At 39.1% G+C, this 24,203-nt stretch overlaps 1 protein-coding gene across 3 annotated transcripts in view; it reads right to left on the bottom strand.

The window, feature by feature from the left end:
* The window catches only part of DCP1A (decapping mRNA 1A), a 29,493-nt gene extending 9,095 nt beyond the window's left edge, over positions 1-20,398 (bottom strand). For all 3 annotated transcript variants that reach the window (XM_085072748.1, XM_085072746.1, XM_085072749.1), the window contains exons 1-6: positions 20,218-20,398; positions 19,217-19,257; positions 17,245-17,372; positions 9,727-9,793; positions 6,206-6,344; positions 2,655-2,774 (exon numbers count right to left, since the gene is read on the bottom strand). In XM_085072748.1, the coding sequence (XP_084928874.1) occupies positions 2,655-2,774; positions 6,206-6,344; positions 9,727-9,793; positions 17,245-17,372; positions 19,217-19,257; positions 20,218-20,352 (630 nt within the window). In that variant the 5' untranslated portion in view covers positions 20,353-20,398. The remainder of the gene's footprint in view (positions 1-2,654; positions 2,775-6,205; positions 6,345-9,726; positions 9,794-17,244; positions 17,373-19,216; positions 19,258-20,217) is intronic.
* Positions 20,399-24,203: the final 3,805 nt, after the last annotated feature.

Genomic DNA, 24,203 nt, shown 5'->3' with positions numbered 1-24,203 from the left:
ACAATTTTAAGGACATCATCTTCTTAATATTTTTCTGAAAATATTTTAAAATGTGTTTCACTAAAGAGAAAAGAAACAGCTATTAACACCAGCAATCTGAAAATTTTCCTTTTTTTTTTTTTTTTTTTTGAGGTTGCACAGGACCAGAAGTTATGTAAAACAGATGGACTGAAATACAACATTCTGTTCAGAAGACTGAATGGCCTGCAGCACAATTCCAGTGTATTCTGATGGTATGTCTAAACAAAGATGCTACTTCACAATGACAACTACTGTACCATGACATTGCTCTGCTGGCTCTGAATCCCTAGCACAGAGAACAGCAGCCAAGGCACAGCAGTACTGGTGCCACTCAAATAGCCCAACAAAAAAACCTTGAGCTTTAAGTCACACTGTCTTTTGTCCAGGTTACTCCTCTCTACTGTCACTGTTATTCTATTTTGGCTAGTTAAAGTCTGGCACCCTTTCATTTTGGGGCTGGCACATTCTACAGTTTATAAACATTGTTAATTTTGTTAGGAATCTTTTCCTAGAAAGTTGTTTTTACTTTTTTCCACTGATCTTACTGTTCTGGAGACCCATCCTTCAACCACGAAGATTCCATTAAGAGAAAAATCACTGTTCCAAATAATTTTGAACTCAGCTGTTCACTTTAGTATGATTAATTGACTAGTTTTCCTTTATTAATACATTACAACAGTCAAACAATAAACTGAAATCTCTACCATGCTCACTCCAAGTCAGTCTGGATAGTCTAAAACATCAACTTAAGTTTCCAGCATGAAATATACAACACTTCTTTTGCCTTGTCTTGCTCTCTACCTTGGTTTAGGTGTACTTTGAGGATATCATCAACTCAGTGTATTTATGAAGACCTTTATCAGCAATGGCTGCAAAAAGGCCACAAGATCACTATTTAATAGGAACAGACTGCTGCTGCTCAGAGTGTTTCTCCAGAAATGACTTCAGGTAAGTTGAACTTTATAGTCCCAGCTCTGCTAATTCATGGCTCAGTACCAGTGTTCTGGGTCAGTTTTGCTGGTACAAAAGCATTTGATGATACAACTGATTTTAATTTTGAATTGCCAAGATACAAAATTTAACTGCACAATATCATAGAGAAGGCATTTATTTTTATTCCCAAATGTGTGGTATCTTTAGCATGAGATGAAGTTAATCAACATGCAAGTGTGACATTTTGGAGGGAATTCAGGAATCTCACTGTACTTATCATATGCACACTATTTTTTGCTTTCACTGGTCATCTGTTTTAATTAGATGAAAAATGTACTTTTATAGTTGAAATGGAATGTTTTTCCAGTAGTCTCACACTTGTCCATGTTACTAAAAATGTGGCTCAGAACCAACACATTTCAGATATATCTGAACCCCGTTAACTGGCTTCACAGAATTATCACTTCTGTTACCCAATTAATTTTTTCCAGTATCTCTGCAGCCATTAAATAGCTCAACAAAATTAAAAATATGACATTTTACATGTTCTATAAATCGACTTTCCCTTTAATTACCTCAGAGCAATTAGTTAGAATCTTATCTTTCCAGTTTTTCCTTCACTAGTTATTTGATTCCTGTTCTGCAATTCCATGCACTGTCAGGTGGAGCATTCCAGCTGATTTTGTACAGACTACATGGAGTGACCCAAAGAAAATATGTGCTTTGAAAGCAAAGCCTCAGGCAACCCTGGTGCCAGGTCTCCAGACCTGGCATGCAGCAAGCAGAGCTGGTGCCAGGGGTCACTCCATCAGTGACCTAGAAACAGAGGTGCTGCTGAGGTGCTGGAGGGGCTGTGATTGCAAATAATCCCAGCAAACTCCCCAGTCCTCATTTGAATTCATTAACTGTTATTACCCCACCCCTACACCAGATTCCTGCTGCCCAGTCCCAGCCCTAACCTGAACTAGAAACTACTACTACTCCTCCAAACTAAGTATTTGGTTTGCAAGTACTAAGTGCAGGGTTGCCCACATCTTCCTAGGGTGTTTCATTTCTCACAAGGTGATTTATTGCACCAGAAACACCCCAGTGAACCATGGCAGGGAGAAGAGTTTTCCATGGGGCATTTCCAAGGAGCACCAGCACTGCTCGTCCCGTGCCCACTGGGTGGCACTGCAAGCAGGCCCACGGCACTTAGGTGCTACAGGGAATTCAGTTACTGCACAATTTACCTACTTTTCTTTCTAAATTATCTCTAAAAAATCTCGTATGAAGCCACAGCATCCTTGTGCAGGAACACAGCTGTAGGCTTGGAGGCAGCACAGGCAAATCAGTAAATGTCTGAGACACAGCATCAGGGTTTGAGCTCCTGAGTGGAAGACCAGACCACCAGGGCACAGTCCTCTTTCCTTGCTTCCCTGTCTCTCCAAGTCATCCCACACCTTACCAAGGTCTGACTTCTTCCAGAAGCCAAGTTGGTCCATTTAAGCATACCTGGATATTCACAGCAGAGTGGACATAGCTTCTTATTTTTAAAATGCTAAGTCAAAAGACAGAATTTAGGATCTTAAAAGTCTTCAAACTCATTAAGTTTTAAATTTAAAGTGATAATAAGAGGAAAAAACACTGAAAGCATCCTAAGAAAAAGTACCAAAACAAAGTTGGTATCCAAAGTTCATTTAGGGTTGGATGAAACATACCTGCTCTTGCACTTGTAATGAAGGCTTTTGTTCTGAAGGCTCTGTGCTTTCTGGCTTTGGAGGATTTGAATTTTGTTGCACTCCAGAACTTGATATAATACTTAGGTCACTAATCTGATTCTGAGGGAAAAAAAAAAGAAAAAAATTAATATAAATATGTGAGTTTTAGTCCACATTTACCCGAGCACTTGGACCAAAATACAGATCATGTACAAAGCACTGATTTTTGTAAGACACTACGGAATTCACAAATCTTAAGAAATAAGAACCATACCAAGACATCCAGAACTTGGTATGCAGTCATAAAGATTTTACTCTTTATTATTATAAGAAAAACAAATAAAACTGGCTTTATACTTTTTCACCAAGAAAGAAAATGATATTAATTATATTATATTGCAATAATAAATTATAATAAAGAAAAGGTGGGCTTTTCACATCCTGTATCTGCATTGGCTGCTAACAGAGAAGTTTGCTACACTTCATTAAATCAGGAACTTAAGCTAGAACTGCTTAGAAAAAAAAAATCCTGTCAGAAATCACTCTAAGTCACTGGAAAGAGAGCATGTCACTCACTTATTTCTACCAGATTTAACCAACCATATACATTTATTTTCAGGTGTTAGTTTGGTTTTCTGTGACCAAGAAAAAGCCAGGCGAGAGAGTCGCACTGTAACACAGTACATTACAGATTGAGTTGATTTTCATCCTTAATAAACATAAAAATAAACAAATAGAGATATTGTATTACAGTCAAAATCAACAGTGAAAGAACCGAGACTGCAGAATAATCCAGCTTTCAATGTGTAAACTGTACCTTATGCATATGGTAGAACTGAACCATTGGCACAACACATGATGATTTCTATGGTATCTAATCCAAAGCAGTAAAATATGAGTTAAACTTTTTAGCAACAGATTAAAAAGCAGTCTGAGCTTTATTCTTTTGTTTTCAAATTCTAACTGAAGGCAATAAATACAAAATCAATCAATATATATTGTGATTTAAGGCAGAGGAGAGAAGCACACTCTCCCATCTTTCTGACTTTTAGTCACTAACTTGAAGGTCAAAACTCTTTGTGCCTGAAATGCTGGAGGCCTTTTTGTTATAAAATCAGGAAAGGCAGAGTTTTCACTAGAGGATAAGCTGCACTATGTTTCCCTGCTCCTACTGAAATACACACACAAAACTACACTATAAAAAGCATTCATTCACTTCATTAAAAAAAAAATAAAATCTCAGAGTTCATTCATTTTCACATATGGGCTTGATGTAGTGTGTACTTGAAGGATTAAGCTGATTTGGAATCCTAGATTAAATCACTCAGACCTTCATAAATCTCTTTTTCACTCCCTCTGCCCCCTTCTCATGCTGACACTCTGCCAATCTCATGTGGGCTGCATATAAGGATTACTGTATGATCCATCTGGAATGTACCAGGCAGATAAGTACTTTCTGGTCCTAAATACAAATTCATGCATAATTACCAAGTGCCATGAAATTATTAAACAAAAATTAAGACAGGAAAGGTCTCCCAAGAAGCCATCTTCCAAACAAGTTGGTTACTTCATCATGTTAACACTGGCTTGCCTTCACTACAAGGAGTTCAAAAATTAATGTGCCAGGGTTTTGTTGCTAAAGCTAAGCTGGTCAACAGAACGTTCTCCCAGGAAGTTTGCTTGAAACATGACCAACATTGAAACATGACCAACACTGTTCAATTCTGCTTTTCTGACAACTGTACACAACTACAATCACAGCAGGCTCTACTGGGATCACCATGAACAGGTTCATTTACAGTTCATGTACATATAAAAAGGAAATGAAGTAATTATTCAGTTTCACTGGCATTCTAAAAGTATCAAGAAAAACACACACACACCCCAACAAGAAATGAAGATACAACTCCCCCAGTTTTAAAGCAGTTCTGCTGTAGCCCATGCTCTGCCTATTTCCCTGCAGTATTATTGGCACCACAGATGTTGACTGTCCACTAAAATATTTACATACCAGTTCCTGTTTATCACAATTTTACTTGTCTACAGAGCTTCATCCATCATGTTTAGGAACTTTGTTCCTAGCAAAAGCTTTTCAGTACTCTCACATGAAAAAGATCTGAAAATTAGAAGAGAAGCTGGAATATCCCAAGTCACTTTATGAGCTCTCTGCTGGAAATGTGTATTATCCAATACTGCAAGGACAAAGAGGGAAAAAGGCTTCAATCCACCCAGGAGGGCACTACCAAAACAGTGCATTCCTGTTGTGTGGTTTTTTTTTTCTCTTCTTTCCAAAAAAACTTCAATTTCTTCTAATCTGTCTAAATTGATGCACCATTGAAAGAGGAATCATGCAGGTTTTGACATTTGCTTCTGTGATCTCACAAAAGCATTTGATGCATTTGTGCTACTTCCACAGTGCTGGCCTTCATACAGAGACACCTTCCCCCCAAATAGCACTGGATAACACACATAGTCAAAATTAATTTTTTTATCTATATTTTGAAGCATTGAAAGAACATATGACTGATTTCCAGAAATTAGTATCTAGCCTGGGTCAAAGATACTCCATTGTTTGTCACATGGACCTGACCTCATGGTACATCAGAAAGTGACAGGTTAAATTGGCTCATACAAGGTTTAATCCACATGTTTACTCTTTTCTCCTCGTCCCACATTGTACTGTAACCATCTAGAATCCCACAATGCCTCAAATCCCAAGTACTCAAAGGAACTCTGCTGCACAAGCAACTCCTGGAAGGAATCAAAACTGTGCTAATGTGCTCACTCTTCTCCCACCAGCACAGCCACAGAAACCACACCACGACTCTGCAGTGCAATACTCACACATTGCTTTACTATGGCACACTCCTGCATTATTACACTGGGGAAGAGGCGTGTTCAGAATCTTTGTTTCCGTTTTTGGATCTCCCACACATTACCTTTACATTCATCCTGCACGTAGGAATTTGGTCCTCACTACATAAAGTAATTCTTTCCTAAGAGAACTAACATTCCTCATTATGTAACCTTGTAAATTTTGCATTGGCAAAGGATAACAGACTTTTCCTTCTGCGATGAATTAACTTATTAGAAGGAGAAACAGTAGATAAGACAGAAGTAATAAACTGGGGAACAGAAAGACAAGGGAACAGTACTGTTACATTTAGTCTACAGCTGTTAAGAAATATGCTTCATAGAGTCTACAAATGTACTGAGTGACAGTCTCTAATACCACAAGACATCTTTTGAGACTAAGAAGAGACAGATGCTGTTGAGTACAATTTTTATTTGCTACTCCCAGAGACAAAACTTTCTCACAGCATGAGAAATCATTGTAAAACGGGTCTACTCTGCTACATTTCAAGTCGGACTACATAATCAGGATTCAGTCCATCTTGCCTGAAATCAGAGAATGCTTTCTAGTACAGTGTTCCTGAGGGAGGGAACAACACATCAGCCTGAGAACAAGGCTGGTGGAACTATTGCAGAGTTTAAAAAAAGCACAGCTGATGTGCTAAAAACTCATTTCCAGAGAAGAGACATTTACTTACTCGTTCATATTCATCCTTGGCTTTACTAAGCATTTCCAGGATGTCAATGGGCCTGTTTTCATTGCAGCCATTGGTTCTGCTGGGACTTTTTCTGTCCTGGGAAACTTGCTGCGACCTCTGAGCTTCTTGTTCAACCACTCTGTAACAGGAAAGGAGAAACAGGATTTAAAATTTAACTAGAGTTAACATCTTGCAAAAAGCAGTAAAGAAAAATGTACTCCCAGCACATTAACCCATTTTTCTGCCTGAATAAAAGCCTAACACATAGCTGACAAAAGTTACACAAGTTTTCATTTGCTAAAAGGTTTATACAAGTCAAATTGTCAAATGGTCTGTACAATTCATCTCCCATTCACAGAGCACTGTACTAAAATTTGCCCACAGTAAACACTACTTCTGTAAATCTCTCATGTTTAGACATTTTTTACAATGAAATATGTGGACATCCAAGCATGTGATACACAAAAAGCACATGTATTATACCATAGACTAAGATACATTTTTTACTCTTTGCTTCTTAACATGCATTTTTCCATATTTAGACAACTGAAGCCATGTCATTTAACAAAATCTATTACCAAACAGTTCTCGTTTAGGATGAGGCCTCCCATTATGCAACAAACAGAGACAGTGGGAAAGAAAGAGAGCTGGCTCACACCAGATGTCTCTGGAGTCAGTCTGCAAGAGGACTTAGAGCAAGTTACCCCTCACACCCCCACCTAAGGCTCCAGAAAGAACAGCAAACCATTTCCTTCTCAAGCTGACCTGTAGTCATTCCAATTACCTGCATTTCCTCTGGCCTCTGGTTTCTATGGTTCATTCACCACTTCTACTCCACCCCTGCCTGCCTCAAGTATCCAAAACCTTCAATTTGAAGGACAGGCAAGAAATGCAAGAAGATGATGTGTACCTGGGACATTTCATTAATAAAAGTAAAAGCAGCATATACTCCTAATCCATATGCAGTTCACAAGATATACATGGCTGTGCAATGCGCTAAAGCTTATCCTCTTGAAATAAACACACACCAGCCTGTAATCCCTTCTTTTTTAAGCCTGCATTAATCAAATATGTTAAGAAAAAACAAGCACTGTAAACAGGGCAGAGCTCTGGAGCTGGCATGTCACTTGAGAACTCTCATGCTGTGGAACTGATGGCTGAGGGGGGAGTCAAGAGGTGCCATCACAACAATCACAGAAAGTGCCAATCATTCCAACCTCCAGTTTCTTTGGGTCAGTTAGGATTCAGGACAAACTTGAGATTTTATAGACTGTAATTATTTATATGCACCTCTATGTTAACATTTCTGAGGAAAAAACTAGTTCAAGTTTTGGAAGCTTTTTGCCAGTTTTCTAGCAACCGAGCTTCTTCACTTCACTGGAGTTTAGTTGTGTTTAGTTGAAAAAGGGTTAGATTTGGCTTTTAACAAGTCAATGTTGCTTTCAGAATTTTTAATCATACAAGTGGTAATTTAACCAGCTTCTGATTATTTTCAGCCTTCTCTGTAACAGCAGTCACCTGCAAAGGTAACTCACAATAGGGAAGCCAATGTAACCCTGACAATTTCCACGAACTGCAGCAGTGCTCATTTGGATGAAGCAGCTCAATACTCCACAAATGTTTCTATGGTGACACCCAGAGAGAACATTTTGTTCTAGCACCTCACACAGTCACCCAGTCCTGGCTTAGGACCTGTCCAAACTCAACCCCAAAACTAGTGATGAGAAAGACCAAGGTAAGAAAATCAGAATACTTTGCTGAGATTTTAAGTGCCAGCACAACTGTATAAGAAAAAAGAAACACTTCAGTTAAAGGGCAGATTCTGGGCAACTGAAGTCACACATGTGCTGCCTGGCAGGCAAAGCAAAGGCTTCACTCTTGAGACCCTCCTTCTGCTGTGATTAGTTGGCCCAGAAGGTTTCAATAAAACATCCTTCCATGAAAACAATACTCATTGATCTCATAGCAAAACATCTTCAAGGAGTGCATCCATTTCACAGAAATGCTTCACAAGAATTTCTGAAAACCAGTTCATGACGGTTCTCTTATTCATTATGAAGTGTTTGTTACCTTTACAAAATTTATGTTTTTGAAGAATAACAAATTACGATCTCATCTAAGTAATTGTCTAATACCTCAAACTCCACGTTCTGTCTTGTGCAGGTTACATTTAGATGGTGGAGCTGGAATGAAATGTGAAACTCTATCCCCAGAACTGAGATACTTTCCCAGTTCTAGCCTGCTGCCTGTATCTCAGGAGCCACTTTGGGTCTGACTGTCGAAACAGGGTAAAACAAGCTTATAAACTAAGCTAAAAATAATCCCCCCTAGAAACTTATAGGTTGGAACGCAATAGTTTTCCTAAATATTTGAAGTGCTTCAGTTTCTGTCCTACTTCTTTTAGAAAGGTCATCCCTCAATCAATTGTCTTAACTTGACACAAATTAACTGTTTCTGAAATCAGGAGTTTGATGACTCCCATGAAATTTTTTCATTTCAGAAAATTCTAGGATTATAAAAAAAAAGGAGAGAAACAAAAAATATTTCTGTAAATCAAATACCTAAATACCTTTCCTGGGGAAAAAAAATCAACTGATGCAAATCTGTACACTGAGCATGCTCTGTGTGCAATCCAGGATTAAATCTTTTTTAAGCAAGGCCTGCTGTTTCTTTCCATTATATCAGATAGTGGAAGAGGCACACATTCCTTCAGGGACACAGTAGCTGCTGTGACAGTTTGTTGAAGAATATCTGCAGTTATAGCATTGAAAACATACCTGGCACAACCTCACAGAAGGGCAGGGGGAGGGAGAGAACGTGAGAAGTGAAGTCTGTGATTACAAAGCCTAATTTACTTTTCTTTTCAAAGATAAGCCACCAAAATATAAATGGATGGCCTGCAATCTTGTTAACTCAGTCTGGCACAATAAGGTCAAGTCAAACGCAGGGAAGAGAATGCAAATCTCCTTGAAACCTTTTATGGTTATGTTTTTAAAGCACTGAGGTACTATAAAGGCAGCACTCTTTCCTCTCAGTGATTAAGAAAATCCCCACCTAAACAAAAGGATGCAAATCCAAATTTCCACCCCAAAGACAAAAAACTGTGGAACAAACTTAATGCTCTTGGAAGAAAATGTAAATATTGCAATCCAGCAAAAAAAAAAATGTGCTTTACAGAGTGCTGTGCCATGGCTAGACTGGTCTGTTACCTGATCACACTTTTAAAGATTTCTGAAGTATCTGTAGCCCATCATTTGTGCTGCAGTGACAAGACCACTTTCTTTGGAAAATGCCAACTAATAGTTCAACTATTTTTTTAATCACTTAACTGAAAATTTTAATGCTGCAGTCTTTTTTTTAAAAACAAAACTATCATTTTCACTAGTAAAAAACCTGGTAAAAGCAAGAATGTTGTATTCCTCCATTTCAGGAGAGTGAGAAAACCCACACACATTCAGTAAGTTCAGTTTTTTTCTGTATTGCATAAAAAGCTTGCAGAATAATAAGGCCCCAGTACTTACTTAGCCATGAGTTTTGCTATTCTGTGACAGTCGTTCTTGTCGTAAAACCAAATACTATAAATTGACACTAGAACACAAGAAAAAAAAGCAAGAGTAAGACAAAAAGAAGAAAACAAGAGCTTAAATCAATAGCAAAAACCCAGTAGTCCATTAAATCTGCAACATATGAATTTCCATCAATTTCACTGGAATATTGTGTGTCACCACCTCCTATTTATAAAGTAATCGGAAATAGCACATGTGCAAACATAAATACAACTTCAGTCAGATTAAATGCAAGAACTACAAAATCTTGATACTGTTTATAAATAAAAGTGGCAGGAAAATGAAGTTTTAACCAGCAGATGCCTTTTCACTACAGTTGCAACCTCCTTTTTTGCATTACTGATTTTACTATTTTAAACTAGGCCAAGGAACAAGTTTTAAAAAAGCCCAGATTTTTAAATTTGTCAAATTTGAAGATAAATGGTGAATTCCAGTATGACAGTTCAGTCAGAGCCTCTCTGGAAGGTTCCCTCTCCAGAAGGAAACAGTACCAAAGCTCCCATCACACTGTCACATTCATGGAACAGCTTAAAACTAGACTCCTAGTGACCCCTGCTCTTTGAAGGTATCAAGGACAAAGCAATGAGAGCAAAAGGGTTCCAGCTCAGCAAGAAACTCAGCCTCATTCTGGCTTTCAGAGGAAGTAAAATTCCATTGAAAGTCTGCAGAGTTGGAGCTCAACCATGGGCTAAAGAGCCTCCATCAGAGGGAGAAACTGCCAGTAGTGCCCTGAGCTGCTCCTTCGCCAGCAATCCTTCCAAGGAGCACAATCCTTCACCCACACACAGCTCGGCTCCTCACTGCCCTCACAGCTGCACCAACACCACAGAGCTCCACAACTCTTCTCAGAATTGTACTGAATCCAACCCACAAGGCAGATTATTACAAATCTTAGTTCACCTATGAAATGTCAATGCATTAAATACAAGAACGTCAAAAGCACTTCGACACTTTACAAGTGTTACCATTAAAGTATTCAATTTCTGAAAAAGATGCTTTCAACCTTTTAAAAGTCATCCTTATACTACAGTTCATGTAAATGTTTATATGTAGCTAAAATCACTGATTATAAATACATGACTTTAAGTGAAGGAAAGGAACATTAAAAAAATTACACAACTTTTTCCAGTTAGAGGTAGATTTTTATTTCACAGTGAAATCCTTTTCTTTCTTTACTCATTTTTTTCCTTCTCAAAATACTCAAAAACCTCAATCAAAGCCCACTCAAAACTATGTCAAGCCATGGCAAAGAAGGCAATTATTTACCAAACTTTCTCTGGCCCTTCAACTTATCCCTGGTGTACTTTGCTGGGTCAAAATCCTCAAGAAGTCTCTTCACACACCTCATTTCTAAAATATCCTGTGACAAACTGAAATTCTTGGCTTCCTTTTCTTTTATTAAATAGCAGCTGTATTAATTTGGGTGTTTATTTCTTTAGAAGTTCCAGTTTAAGTAACAGGCAACAAAGCTTTTCAAGTCACAAAGAAATCAATGCACAAAAGATATAAGCCAATAAAAATGCATTTCATACATGTAGTCAGTGCTTATGAAATGCTTTTATTAAAATTTACAGTTTAATACAACTGGATTTTCTGCTGCATAGAAACCTACAAATGTTTCCAGTTTGTTACATGAACTAAAGAAGCAGTTCATATTTTAGCACTGAAGAAAAGCTCTTTCCCTTCTCTGACTTTATTATCAGACAAACTGCCAAGAGGAGAAAGCTGCTTCAAAAGCATACTTGCTGAAGAAATGAAGATAAGGAACTTATAATAATATCTTAATGGGACAAATGATAAAAGTCACACTCAATTCTGCCAGGAACAGGCCTAGACAAGACCACAAGTAGATCCAAATCTCAGTTTGGTGTAGAGTATCAGGCCTTTTTCCACTTTGTACTACTGGCAAGCAATCGCAGGGAGTCACTGCAAAACATTAACATTACAAAGACACAAAGCAGATTACAAACTAACTTGAGCATGAATGTATCTACAGTCCAACAGGCTGCAATGTTTACTTTCCTCTTGGAAAGAAGACTCATGTACTGCCAGTTCAGCTCCCTTGCCCCAGAAGTGTGTGTGTCCCAACAGCATTACTACTACTACTTGATATACATTTTCTGATATATACACTATACTTTCTATATGCATGCAGCTTCAATTATGAACATCCTTATAGCAAAGAGAGAGTTGGTTCTTACCAACTCTCCTTTTAAATACATGTTTTTTTTGCTGTTGCCAGCATAAACATTGGCTGAATATTTATGTCTGATGGCAACTTTCTACTGCAGCTGTTTCAAGAGTCATCCAACAGAAGCTACTGAATTAAGTGACTCCTTTTTCCATCTAGCTTTTTTACACTGAATGCTGGGCAGCATCTTTACTAATCAAGTAACAGCAGTTTGTAATTATCAGAAGCAAATTTTTCAACTGGATTCACACTATATTTTGACACCCCTGAAGTAATGAGTAACCCACACCCCAGACAAATCAGGTTTCATAAAACTCAAAGAAGTCATCCATTATCTTAATTTATGTTCTTCTCTGACAGATTTAATTTCTGTTAGAAATGATGATCATAATTTTTGTTAGAAATGATGATCCATAAATATTTTTCTAAACACACAACACTTCTCTCCAAACTTGTCTGGATCAATCACTAAAATCTGATTAAAGTTGAAACGGAAAACCAAAGAGATTTTGAGAGAACAGAAGGATTATCAAAGACTTCCTGCTCAAGCCTAACAGCTGAATAATACCAAAAGGAAGGTCTTGGACTCTTCTATAATCTGGATTAAGAGTGGGAATAGCCAAGTGCCACTGCGAGACAGAAGCCTCACTCTTTGGCAACGTAAAATTGAAGCTGCATTCCCAAGCTGTAGTTTCACTTCAGCTCTCATTTTAAGTAAGAAGCAAGAGGCAGTGTCTCCACCCTCACATTCCCACAACTTTGTTAACCCATTGTAGCCCAAGTGGCCCCTCTCCCTTATGTCTGCTGGCTACATTTTAGTACAGACCAGCTCCTTGATCCTGTCTCTGCATCAGCTTCGCAGAAGGCCATCTGAGTGTAAGAGAGAGCACAAGAAACTTGGGACACAGGAAGGCAAAACTGTTAAAATGGAACTGTGTGCCACAGGAAGTGCACATGCACTCATCAGCACTGCCAGTTTTGGATTTCCAGATACTGTCAACTCCCTTCCCTGAGGCAGTTTAGCTATTCGTGCAAATACATCTTCAACTCATTCAAAGAGACGATTTGTTTAAAAGTTCCCTTAACTATCTGGAAGAGCTGGTAGAAGGGAGAGAAAAGTTTTATTTTACAGAGCCTCCAGAACAATTCAGATGTTGCCTTAAAATGAAGCAGAGCGACTGGAAGTGGAGTCTTTCAAACTCTTGAAAGAAAAGGACTTGTATTTTGAACCCCCTCCTCTAATGTAATCATGGAAAACAACCGGAAAATAACCGGATCTCACTCCCATAAAGAAAAGCACATATATGCATAATTTTACACTTCAAATAGAGTTTAAGGCAAAGTGACATAAAGCTCTCTCTTAAAGCTCGTATTTCTTCTAGTAGCAATGTCAGCTGAAATGCCACCTCTCCTCAGTCAGCTCTAGTATCATCTTCACTGTCATTCCTCATATTTATTCCCCCAGTGTAGATATTAGCCTGCCACATAGATTTATCAACTATTACAATGAATGAAAAAAGTTCCTTCCTTTCCTATTGTTTTGAATATTTAAGGCCACTTCACAAATACAGCTCACAGCACAATCCCACAAGGAAGAGCATGGAGTAATTCAGCAGGTGGCAAACAGCATCCCAGCTCAGGAACACTTTTAACAAACTGCCATCTGGCAGTATACATGGAAGGAGAGGGACTGCTGCTTTACACTGAACCACAGAAGAAAACCTCTTGCAGTTAAAAGTGCCATCTTCCAGGTCAAACGATGTATTTTTAGAACTTCTCAACAGTTTTCAATCATTCCTCCCCTCCCCAGCTTCCATTGCTTCTTCTGCTACGAAGATATGATGAACAGGCTCCTTTCTTATCTCTGACTAAACTGCTGGGTTAATGTGCTTGCTGGAGAGCCAGGCAGCCCCAGCAATCACAAAGATATGTTACACTTAATGGAACATGTGTGATAACGAGACTTTCCTTACCAGTTTTGAAACCAGTCAGGAGCTCTTTGAAACAGTTTTAATGCAACTTATTTCACTCTCGCTGTTCTGGCTGCAAGTTGTTTTCATCAATAATACAACAAGCCCAGAAGACAGCACTTTGTAACTGCATTTTCCACTTAAATGTACAAACCTCTCCAAAATCCATTATTTTTGTATTACTAACTCTTACCCTGGGGACAGGAATAAGAAGCAAGGAAAAACCCACACCACCACAAACGAAAACCCTGCACCAAACAAGGACCATTTATTTTAATATCCAACTTTTATGCTCAACATCTGCCTTTTCAGCACCATGGAAATCAGCCTGCCTGACCTCCCAAGTGAACTGGCTTGGATTAAAAACCCTTTTAATCAAGACCAACATCACCGATACAAAGGAAAAGTTATAAATGAGAAAGGCTCAGAAGAATCTTTCCTGCAGACTTTAAGAGGTAAGTTTGCCATTGCTTAAAACCTTGACTAATTTTCCTCAATTATTAAGCAAACTATTAGCCAAAAGCTCCAGATTCTCACATTACACATTGAAAGGAAGTACTGAACTTCAGATTGGACTATTATTGTTACTGGCAGAACTGTATGTGTTTTTTAAAACAGTTTAACATACTTTTCACAAAACACAGACAAGAGAAAACAAGGTTAGATTAATTTAAAAAAAAGAAAGTCAATGGGATTCAATGTTTCATGAACAAATACTCTGAAGAATGTGCATGTGTCCAGAGGGAGACTTCAACAAGGATCAAATATACCTGGCAATACACATTCCAGACTAAGAAATTATAAATATCACATTAAGTATGAAATATAATCTCAAAATTTTTACCTTTTTAAGAGTAATTCTAAATTTAAAATATGTTACAGTAAGTCAAATGATCTCTTCAATTTGGCGATTTTTTGATCTGTTCATGTTTGGAGATATCTGCTTTCTTTAATTCTTTGTAACAATGAAAACAAGAATACCTCCTTTTTATTTACTACTGCATGTGGTAATGTCTCACAGCTTCTTAGTCACACTCTCTTATTTTTGCTTTAGGGTCTTATGCCTCACAAATAAATGGTGCAAGTTTTGGGGCACAATAATTTTGAGAACAAAAATTCTGGAGGGAGGAAAGATTTCCCTGTTAAAAGCTGAAATATGAAAAAGATATGATTGGAAGGGGGGGAACCTCACAGAATAATGAATAACAAATCGACCCAAGCATCTTCCATTTTGCTCAGAGAACATCAAAAGGTAGATATAAGAAAGGTACTGCATCACTTGGTCTGTTCTCCTTCCAGACTGCCCATGGAAGTTTCCTTCATGCTCCACCCTGCAAAAATGGGAGGATTTGCCCCAAGAGCCGTAAAAACCAGTAATTTCCCATGAGAATAAAACGGCAATTACCTAGTCTTGGTCTAAAGAGTATGAAAATGCCTCTGTGCAAATGGATAAAGTATCTCATGTCTACAGCTTAAAAAAGTATGCTCTGATATTCAGCAAACCAACAATTAAATTGCATAGTAAGAGTATTTCAAGAAAGCAAACTACAAAAGAATGGTAAAACCCCATCAAAGTATTATGATCTAGTATGACAGGCAAATCATTCTTACAGCCTCCAGCCAAGCAAAAATAATGTTTGTAGATTGCTTACAAAGTTGCTCACATAAGTCATTAGCGGCTCTGCACTGACTGGAGTAGGTTACTCACCCTCCTCACAACAGCTCTTGTGCTGCTGAATACAGAAATGTCAGAGCTATGATCTGCTGCATGGAGCAGACTTGGCCTTATGATCTTCTTAAGTCAAGACAGAATCCCAGAACAAAGTGAAAACATGAAGTTTGTAAAACAGTAGCATCACATTCAGTTTTAAATACTGTTGACATGGAACCTTCCCCAAATACGTGGTGACATAACTTTGCTTTGATCATCTTCTACTGTTTCTACCATGCCCTAGGGAAGCACAAATCTCTATTTGTTGCTGACTACAGAGGAATAAAGTATGTTTGTCTCTGCCAAACAGCACTATTAACAAAAATGATTTTAGGCTTTTACCAGGTAGTCTGAGCCTTCCCCCATCTATAAGCTAAGGAAACAGAATCAACAGTTCAATCATTCAGCAACCTTAACAGGGCAACTTACTCAAAAAGAGTTTCTAACGATGACAATAGATTTCTTCAAGGACACAATAAAACTCACTCTACAAGACACAGGGTTGTGTAAGAGGCAGTTTTCCTTACACAAACTAGCAGTCCAGCCTTTTCCAGTCATTAAGGGCTCTCAGAAGAACTTCACCTTAAGCCATTAGAGACACACGACATGAAGCCCTTGGAGATACACATTCCATTAACCACTGGCTTAAAGCTTTGATTTGAATTAGTTCCAAAAATGCAAAGGTTTCTCATGCCAGCAGGCAACTGAGCGAAAGTGGAGATCCTTCCGCTTGAAGAGAACTTGGACAAGAATCCCCTGATCTGACCATACAAATAAAACATACACATGTTGAAATTTGTCTGCAAATCCAAATTTGCTTGCAGATTCACAAATACTACGCAAATAGAGGCAAACAGCTTTAACACAATTCAACCATATAATTTGCTTTCTAACTCTTTCGGAGGACAGAAAATTTGGAAAAGCTTGTGTAAGGAAAGTAATCCAAAAGAGAACAATTTAATACAAAATGTAAGGGAATTAGTGGTGTGGAAATTATAAGGAATAAAAAGCTTATATGTCATTTTCAATGGTTTTAAGCTTGTATTTGAACAAAGTGAACACTAACAGAGGACACAAAAACACATCTGCAGTTTATTTGCAGCACCTTAGAAAATAGCTAATGACATACTAACTGCATTGGACGTTTTCCATCTTAAGCTGTTCTTTGTCACCATGATGGAATCTATCCTACTTCTTATAGATTCCAGAGGCCTTCCAAGGGGAGAAGAGGAAGGGATTAACATTTGACTGGTCTATTAGGCACACCAAAGCACAGCCAAAGCAGTGTTCCCATCTGTAACTCATGGGGACATTCTGACAGGAGGGAGACATGTTTACATTAAACCTATCAGATCATTAATTAAAAAGATCAGAGCAATATTGCACTTTGGTATTATATCCTCTTTTTATTATTATATTATTCATAACATAATAGCACAGCTATTTAAGTAAATTTTACATTGTAAACAGAAAACATGAGATATTTCACTGGAACCTGCCCCATTTCATTATATTTGAAACAGACATCACAGGAATCAGAAGTGACCTAGGTTATAAAACTGAACCTGAAGTTTACTTGGATTAGAGAAAGTTATACTCACAGCTAGCATTTCTGTAGAGAAGAAAAGGTTCATGGAGCTGAAACTCCAAATCTTTATTTACTGGTTCAACCAAATTGTGCATATTCAGTCGATTCACTATCGTAAAACCATGGTAAGGAGAAGCTGACCTATTGTTTCAATTAAAACAAAACCAACGATTAATACCTTCATCAACATAAATAATTTTCTGAAACCAAGTTATGAATTCATCTTCAAATTTTCACTGCTTTATTATGTGAAGCTTTAGCAGTGCTGAAACTCTCACAGTTGCTCTTCTATGCCATTTCTTGGCATGCCACCTAATTTCAATTTCAAACTACACTTACCTCAAAGCAGGATTAGGATTAACATTACAGTTCTACACTGTTAAACTGCTGAATCAAAGACATGCCTTTGAAAAACCTATTCAAAAAAACTAGGGCAGGTCCACCATTAAAATGCAAATGTACTCAATACTTGACATAAGTCAGTTTTGAGGCAATTTAGAATATTTTTATTAGAGGAGAAAAACCAAACCATTTACACAGCAGCATTACCCTACTGTAGATAGACATGACAATAAAAAAGAGCTGCTGTCTTAAATAGCATGAAATACACTTACAGGGGGAACCATAAACAGCAATTTCTTCTTAAAGGGAGACTGGAAATAAGGACTTAACTCAGTGTCCTGAGAGTACATATTAAATTATTCAGAATTGTATTGCTTAGTGAAGCAATTTTTATTTTCTAGATTTTTGCTGGACACCAGGTGGAAAAAGGAAACACTGAACAAGCATTGAAAGTTCAAGATAGTTTTAGATCTGTTTGCTCTTGGTGCATGAATGTCCTGTCAGCACTCAGCTGTGCCTGTAAGCAGGTGTATAATCAACAAGAGCAGACAGTGAAGGTAGGCTAAAAATCAGACACAATCAGCTGTAAATATTAAGATTTCTGTAACAACGTGGCCACCTTTACTTAATGACAGACAACAAAAATCTGTCAAGAGCTTGCAAGGACAGGGTAAACAGCCCTTACCTTCACAAGTTAGTCTCTTAATGCACCCAACAGAACTTGTTTGAAATCATCAAGGAGTTACACTGAAAGCTTCTTGCTTTCAGTGTAACTCCTTGATGATTTCAAACAAGTTGCCTTTTTTTTTTTTTTTAAAGTTTGGTTCACTTTCCTACACTAAGTATTTCCAAGCTGGGAGCTAAAGTAACAGAACTGGTTACTCAAATCCCCACATAGTGCCAGGATAAAATATTGTAATGACCAAGCTATGACAGTCTGCTTCAGGATGGATTAAGCCTGCATTATTTTTATTTCTTGCCTTCAACGAAGTGTTATTTCATTTAGATTTATTTGCCTGTAATTTAAACCTTGAACTCATGATTGATTTCATGTGCTGGTTCTCCTCCTCATCCCTTTTACCCGTCTTAGAGAATTGGAAATTTCTTTCACAGTTTTGATGAGTAAATCAAACAGCCACCAAAGCCAGACACTGTGAGATCTCCAGCTTTTGGGAAACTTCATGCATTTACAAAAATTTATGCCATTTTCCAGGAGTAAATTAGAACAGATGATTTAATTTCTCATATCTATTGTTTTCATAATCAACTTTACGGATTTTAGGAGACAAAGGGCAACCTGGCATTTAATAAACTCAATGCACTAACAAATGCTACTGGATTAACAAAAAAAGCTCCATAAACTAGTTTTTGATGTGGGTACATACACAGCATTCAATTTTATGCTTTCCCTGCAGTACTTTTAGGGACTTTTGATAGAGTTATTTACCCAGGTGCAGACTTTATTCTTTTTGAATGAATACACAGCAGTTAGCAGCTGGACAAGCAAGTAATGATGAGTAGTAGGAAAGCTCTGCATGAAGCCATCTGGAGTTTGTTTTCTTAATGAAGGAAAACAAACATCACCACCACTGTATCTCCCCCTCCCCCCAAAAAACAACCCAAAACAACAAACCAACACTTACCTTTTATACACAAATAAGGTCCCTTCTATGTCAGTTTTCTCCTGCAAAAGACAACAAATACACTTCAGGGATGTGCTTGTTCACACAGTTATGCAGGTTTTGTATAGTGTTTTTATTACAGAGACTTACAACATCCTTATCTTACCATATGGTTTGACATCACAGGTCTAAAAATACCATCTCCTATTTTCAGAAACTACCTTTTTTTTTTTTTTAATTAGAAAGATTAGGAAGTTAAACCCACTTTCAAAAGATTTTGCTCATGCTTCCAGAGATGTGATATACAGTGTCCCACAACCTTCCCATGCTGAGTCTGATGGGGCAGTCTCCAAATGTCGGCCAGGCTGTGTTCTACGGTTACTCCAAGGACAGCACAGCACGATATAACTATGGACCATGGCTCTGTTTCATACTCCAGCTTCCAGAGCAACCCTCACCACGGGCTCGTCACCCCCAGCGCAGAAAGTCCGTGCAGCTCCAGGACTGCACGAGACAAGAAGTTCCCCGCACTCCCATTTTTATAGCTCAGTGGGAGAACCGAAACTGTGTTTAATGTAATGACGAACGCCAACATCTCTTAAATCCCCCTCTTAATGAATTAGGGCTCTCTGCAACAGGCACGAGCGACAACAACAAAGTACGATTAAAAAAGGGAAAAAGTCAATGGCCACCAGGAGCCAAAGCAGCCTCCAGCCCCAGCGCTCTCCCGGGCCGAGGGAGAACGGCACCGCCTCCCCGAGCGCACACTCGGCCTCGCCTCTGCCTCTTCTTCCTCATCTCCGCTCCCTCTTCCTCCTCCTCTCCCTACCCCTTCTCCTCCACCTCCACCTCCTCCTCTTCCTCTCCTCCTCTCTCCTCTCCCTCGGCATAAGCGGGGCAAACTCGCTCAAGCCCCAAACTTCCCCTGGGCGAGCGCAGCCCCGCGCGGGCCCTGTGCAGACGCGCCGGGCCAGGCGGCTGCCGGAGCGCGGGCACGGCCGGGCCCGCCCCGCCGCACTCACCCACTCGTTGTCCTTGGGGCTGAAGCTGTAGAGCGCGACCTGGCCGGTCACGTCGGCGATGCCGGTGATGAAGGGGTCGTGCCGCCGCAGGGCCGCCAGGCTCATCTCCTGCCCCGCTCTGCCCGCCGCCTCCATCTTGGATCCGGGCAGCCCCGCCCGCGGAACGGCGACACCCGCGCTGGTGCACCGGCGCTGCGGGCCCCGCCGCCGGCCGGATCGCCCGGCCCTCCCCTACCGTTCCGCCCGCCGCCCCGCCCCGCCGGGCGCTCCCCGGCTCTTTGCCGGGTCCCCTCTGCTCCGCTCGGGGCCCGCAGCCCCTTCCCGCTCCCCGCTCTGCCCCCTCGCAGCCACGGTGCTCGAGCTGCAGGGCCGCGGGTGCTTGGCGGGGCCCGTGGGCTGTGGGCAGTGGGCCGGGCTGGGGGCTGGCCTGCGCAGCTTGCTATTATTTATTTACTCCATTAGGAGTGCAAAGCTCCGGAGGTTACTGCGGGCTGTCTTATGAGGTGCGATGGGCTGGGTCACAGGCTCGGGAATTGTTTCCCAGCACTTTGTGATGCTGTTTGCTCCCATGTGTGTCAGTTTCTGGTACAGGAGTATTTCACTGCCTGCAGGGGGATATGGAATTTGCAATATTTTAGAAGAATTTGGGCACTAACTATTACTCCCAGCTGTAATAAACACGCACAGGTACGTTTCTCGGGTAAAGTAAAGGCACATAGGACAGTAAATTGTCATGTGTGAAGTGCTGTATGGTACATATCTGCATTTGCTGGAACAAGAACATAGTAACTTGCAGTGCATCGAGCATCCTACAGTTTTTTTCAATTATTGGTGGATTTTAGGAGCAGGAAAGTACAGAACATTCATCAGGACCAAGGCATGAATTACTTCCAAGTTAAGATCACTCAGGTTCAAACATCCTTCTAGCATTTTGTGCAATCTGACAGGAAAAAACCGGGATTGTCAATTTCTAAGCAAAACCATGTTTGTGGCAAGCTCCTGACCCTCCTGAGAATTTAAAGAATGTCTGCTATGCTCTGTATTTCCACAGGTCATGTTGTACTGTGTTGCAGGTGGACAAACTTCTGATTTTAATGCAGCTTTACAGTACAGTTCTCTCCCACAAAGGCTGACATTTAATGCACAAACTGTGAACAAGGATCCAGCAGTTGTGTGGTCCCATAAAAAATGTTTCTGACAAGAAGTGGAAATATCAAGTTCCTGTATAATATAATTTTTTGAACTGTAAAGCTTTTGGGGCAGAACATTAGTTTACCTGTTTTGGTGTCAAACAGTTCTAGTGTAAAGTAAAAAAGCATTTCTTAGAAAAAACTAATCTAGACACAAAACTTCATTCTGGTAACTCACGCCCTGAATCTCAGGGCCTAAGCATCAGTAAGAAACCCCAATAAAAGTCATATGGAATGTCTTACAGCTCCATAAATTGTCTTAAGTTCTTCTAATAGTTTAGTCACAGGAGAGCCTAATCTAATCCATAAAATTTGGGTTTTCAGTGATTCTGCTAGTAGTGTTTTCCTTAAAGAGTAAACAGCAATACTTCTGATATCAAAAAGTACTTTGATGTAAAATGTCTCATTATTCACTAATAGTCTATATTAGACAATAAGAGGGAATTAAAGTTTGAAAACTATTTTATAGAGCAGCAACATTCTAAGAACTCAATTGAAACAGAAAGAAAAGGACAAAAACCTTTTTAAAGAGCTGGTTTAAAATGGCATCTTAAACATCTGTGCCAAACACCTTGCTCCTTTCTGCAAGATTACTGTAAAGCAAAGGTATCTTTCAAATTTAAAAACATATTAGCAAAGAAAGCTTTCTCCTGTATGAGATCTTCTCATTTGTGAAAATTCCTTAGCTTCATCTTGAATTAAAAGTTAAACACAAAGAGCAGGGAAAAAAGGAAGGGAAGTGATAGTTTCTGGTTATGGATTGTTTTCCTCCTTCATCTGCTATCTCCAGTTCTGCATTTCAGTGAATTTATTCTCCCTGCCCGTCTTCACCGTTGTTGCATTGGAATAAAATGTTTTGTGTTAGGAATGATGCATGGCCTGTCAGCTGCCTCCTCAGCCTTGAAGCACAGCAAAGTGTGTGTCCAGGCAGAGTCAGGCTGTGACTCAGGGTACACTGGAAAGTTGTAGCTGCTCAGGCTTGTGCTGTGAGTGTTGAGTGGTGCAAATCTCCCTGGTCCTCCTCGGAGCTGTGCTGGGGAAATGTTCATCTCTCACTCTCTGTTCCTCATCCTTGCACAAAACCAGGCACAAGTGGGATGATGCACACGATGCCCTTTCCATGTTTTCTCTGTGAGTGGGACAGATTCCATTTGTGTTTCAGCAAGTGAAGAGAACATTGTGTTTTATAGTTCAGTTACTCTGCTAAGGTTTTATAGGACAGGATATGATAATTTATTACCCTAAGTACTGTTGTCTACTTAATATGTGTTAATATTAAGGTAGATGAAGTAATAAAGATCCTCTTTTACTCTTCCATTTGCTTGTGACACCATGGCTGTGTCTCTCTGTTGCTCTGGTGTTGGCAGTTCTGTTATATGAACTTTTTCTGGACCCTCTTTTTATGCAGTAGATTACTTATTTATTTTCAGACTTATTTGGGCTGCAGTCACTCCTTTAAACTTCCTACAGAAAACGTCTTCATTCTTCAGTCCCTTTGTTTTTCCCTTGTTGGCTGAAAACTCTCAGCAAATGATCTATTGCTACAGTTCAGATGAGGGAGAAGTGCAGCCAGTGCTCCCTGTCAGTGCATTTTCTGTTATTACTCCAGGCTGAGTTAGGCTCCTGCAAATCTGAGTGACTCACAGAGCTTGTATTTTATCTTTGCAGTTTTCCACTTGAAACAATTGCCAGAAATTCCTGGTTTCATGAGCTGTTTTGTGAATGACACACTTGTTGGTTTGTTTGCAGATGTTTTCCTTGAATTGTAATAGCAGGCAATTTCTAGGCTATTGATTAGTAATTGCATTGGTAGCTATACCCAAAATTTCAGTGATAATGGCTGTAATTCTACAGACTTTTTGTTTTGGGTGTAGGGGAAAAAATTATTCTAGATAGGTCAAATTGTCCTGATGATAACTTCCTTAATAACTTAATGAACTTCTATTTTGCAATCTAATTCTCCAAGTAGTTAAAAAAACAAGGGGCAAAGATGCTAAAATTTTGCAGGTGCTGCTATTTTGTTTGAAAAAAATCCTTTTATTTTCACAGGTGGCATTACTTGAGCATTTTCCTCATTTATATAAACGTGGTATAAACTGCTCAAATAGTGTAGTTACCTTTCCTGGTAGTTGTTCTGCTCCTTAGCAGTACCAAGCCTTAGGATTAGCAAGCCTTTCCTAATAGCTCCAACTTGCAGTGTGCTCTTTCTGCACTAATGTTGCAGCCACAGGTACCTTGTTGCATATTCAGGGTGACAGATATTTATTTTTAGCTGTTCAAAATCTTTTTCAGCCTTCGGGGGAAAGTTTTCTAAGTTGCTACATGTTAGCAGTACTATAGGGCAACAGTGAAAATCTAAACAATTAAAATTGATGGGATAGGGTGATGTGTAAAGGGACTCCAGGTTTAGCAGGATCATCACATGGAAGTGGCAAGGTTTAGGAAGATCATTCTGGGACTAATGACTTAACCAGCTGTAGGTATGGGATTTTTTTCCTGTTTCCATGCTCTGTGTAAAATAGAGATACCACAGAACTATTTTGCATAGCATCTGATTATCTCAGCTGTTGCAATTCTGAAGTATGAACTTAACTAGAAATTTCTTTGTCATTAAATAATTGCAGTAATGGTTCTTTAAAGGAATGGATGACTTTAATTTTTCTTTTTTTTCTCCTTATACAATTGGAAAAATGTTCTGGAAAATGTGAAGCACAAAAGCATTAAAAACAACAGCACTTTCTGAAATAAAATAACTTATTAAAGTACAAGGAAAATGACAAAAAAAAGAAGTTAGCC

The sequence above is a fragment of the Lichenostomus cassidix genome, chromosome 12, assembly GCF_008360975.1.
Source record: "Lichenostomus cassidix isolate B80296 chromosome 12, HeHo_3.0, whole genome shotgun sequence".
NCBI classification, from domain to species: Eukaryota; Metazoa; Chordata; class Aves; order Passeriformes; family Meliphagidae; genus Lichenostomus; species Lichenostomus cassidix.
The sequence above is the reverse complement of the archived record's forward strand: the minus strand, read 5'-3'. Positions and strand labels throughout refer to the sequence as shown.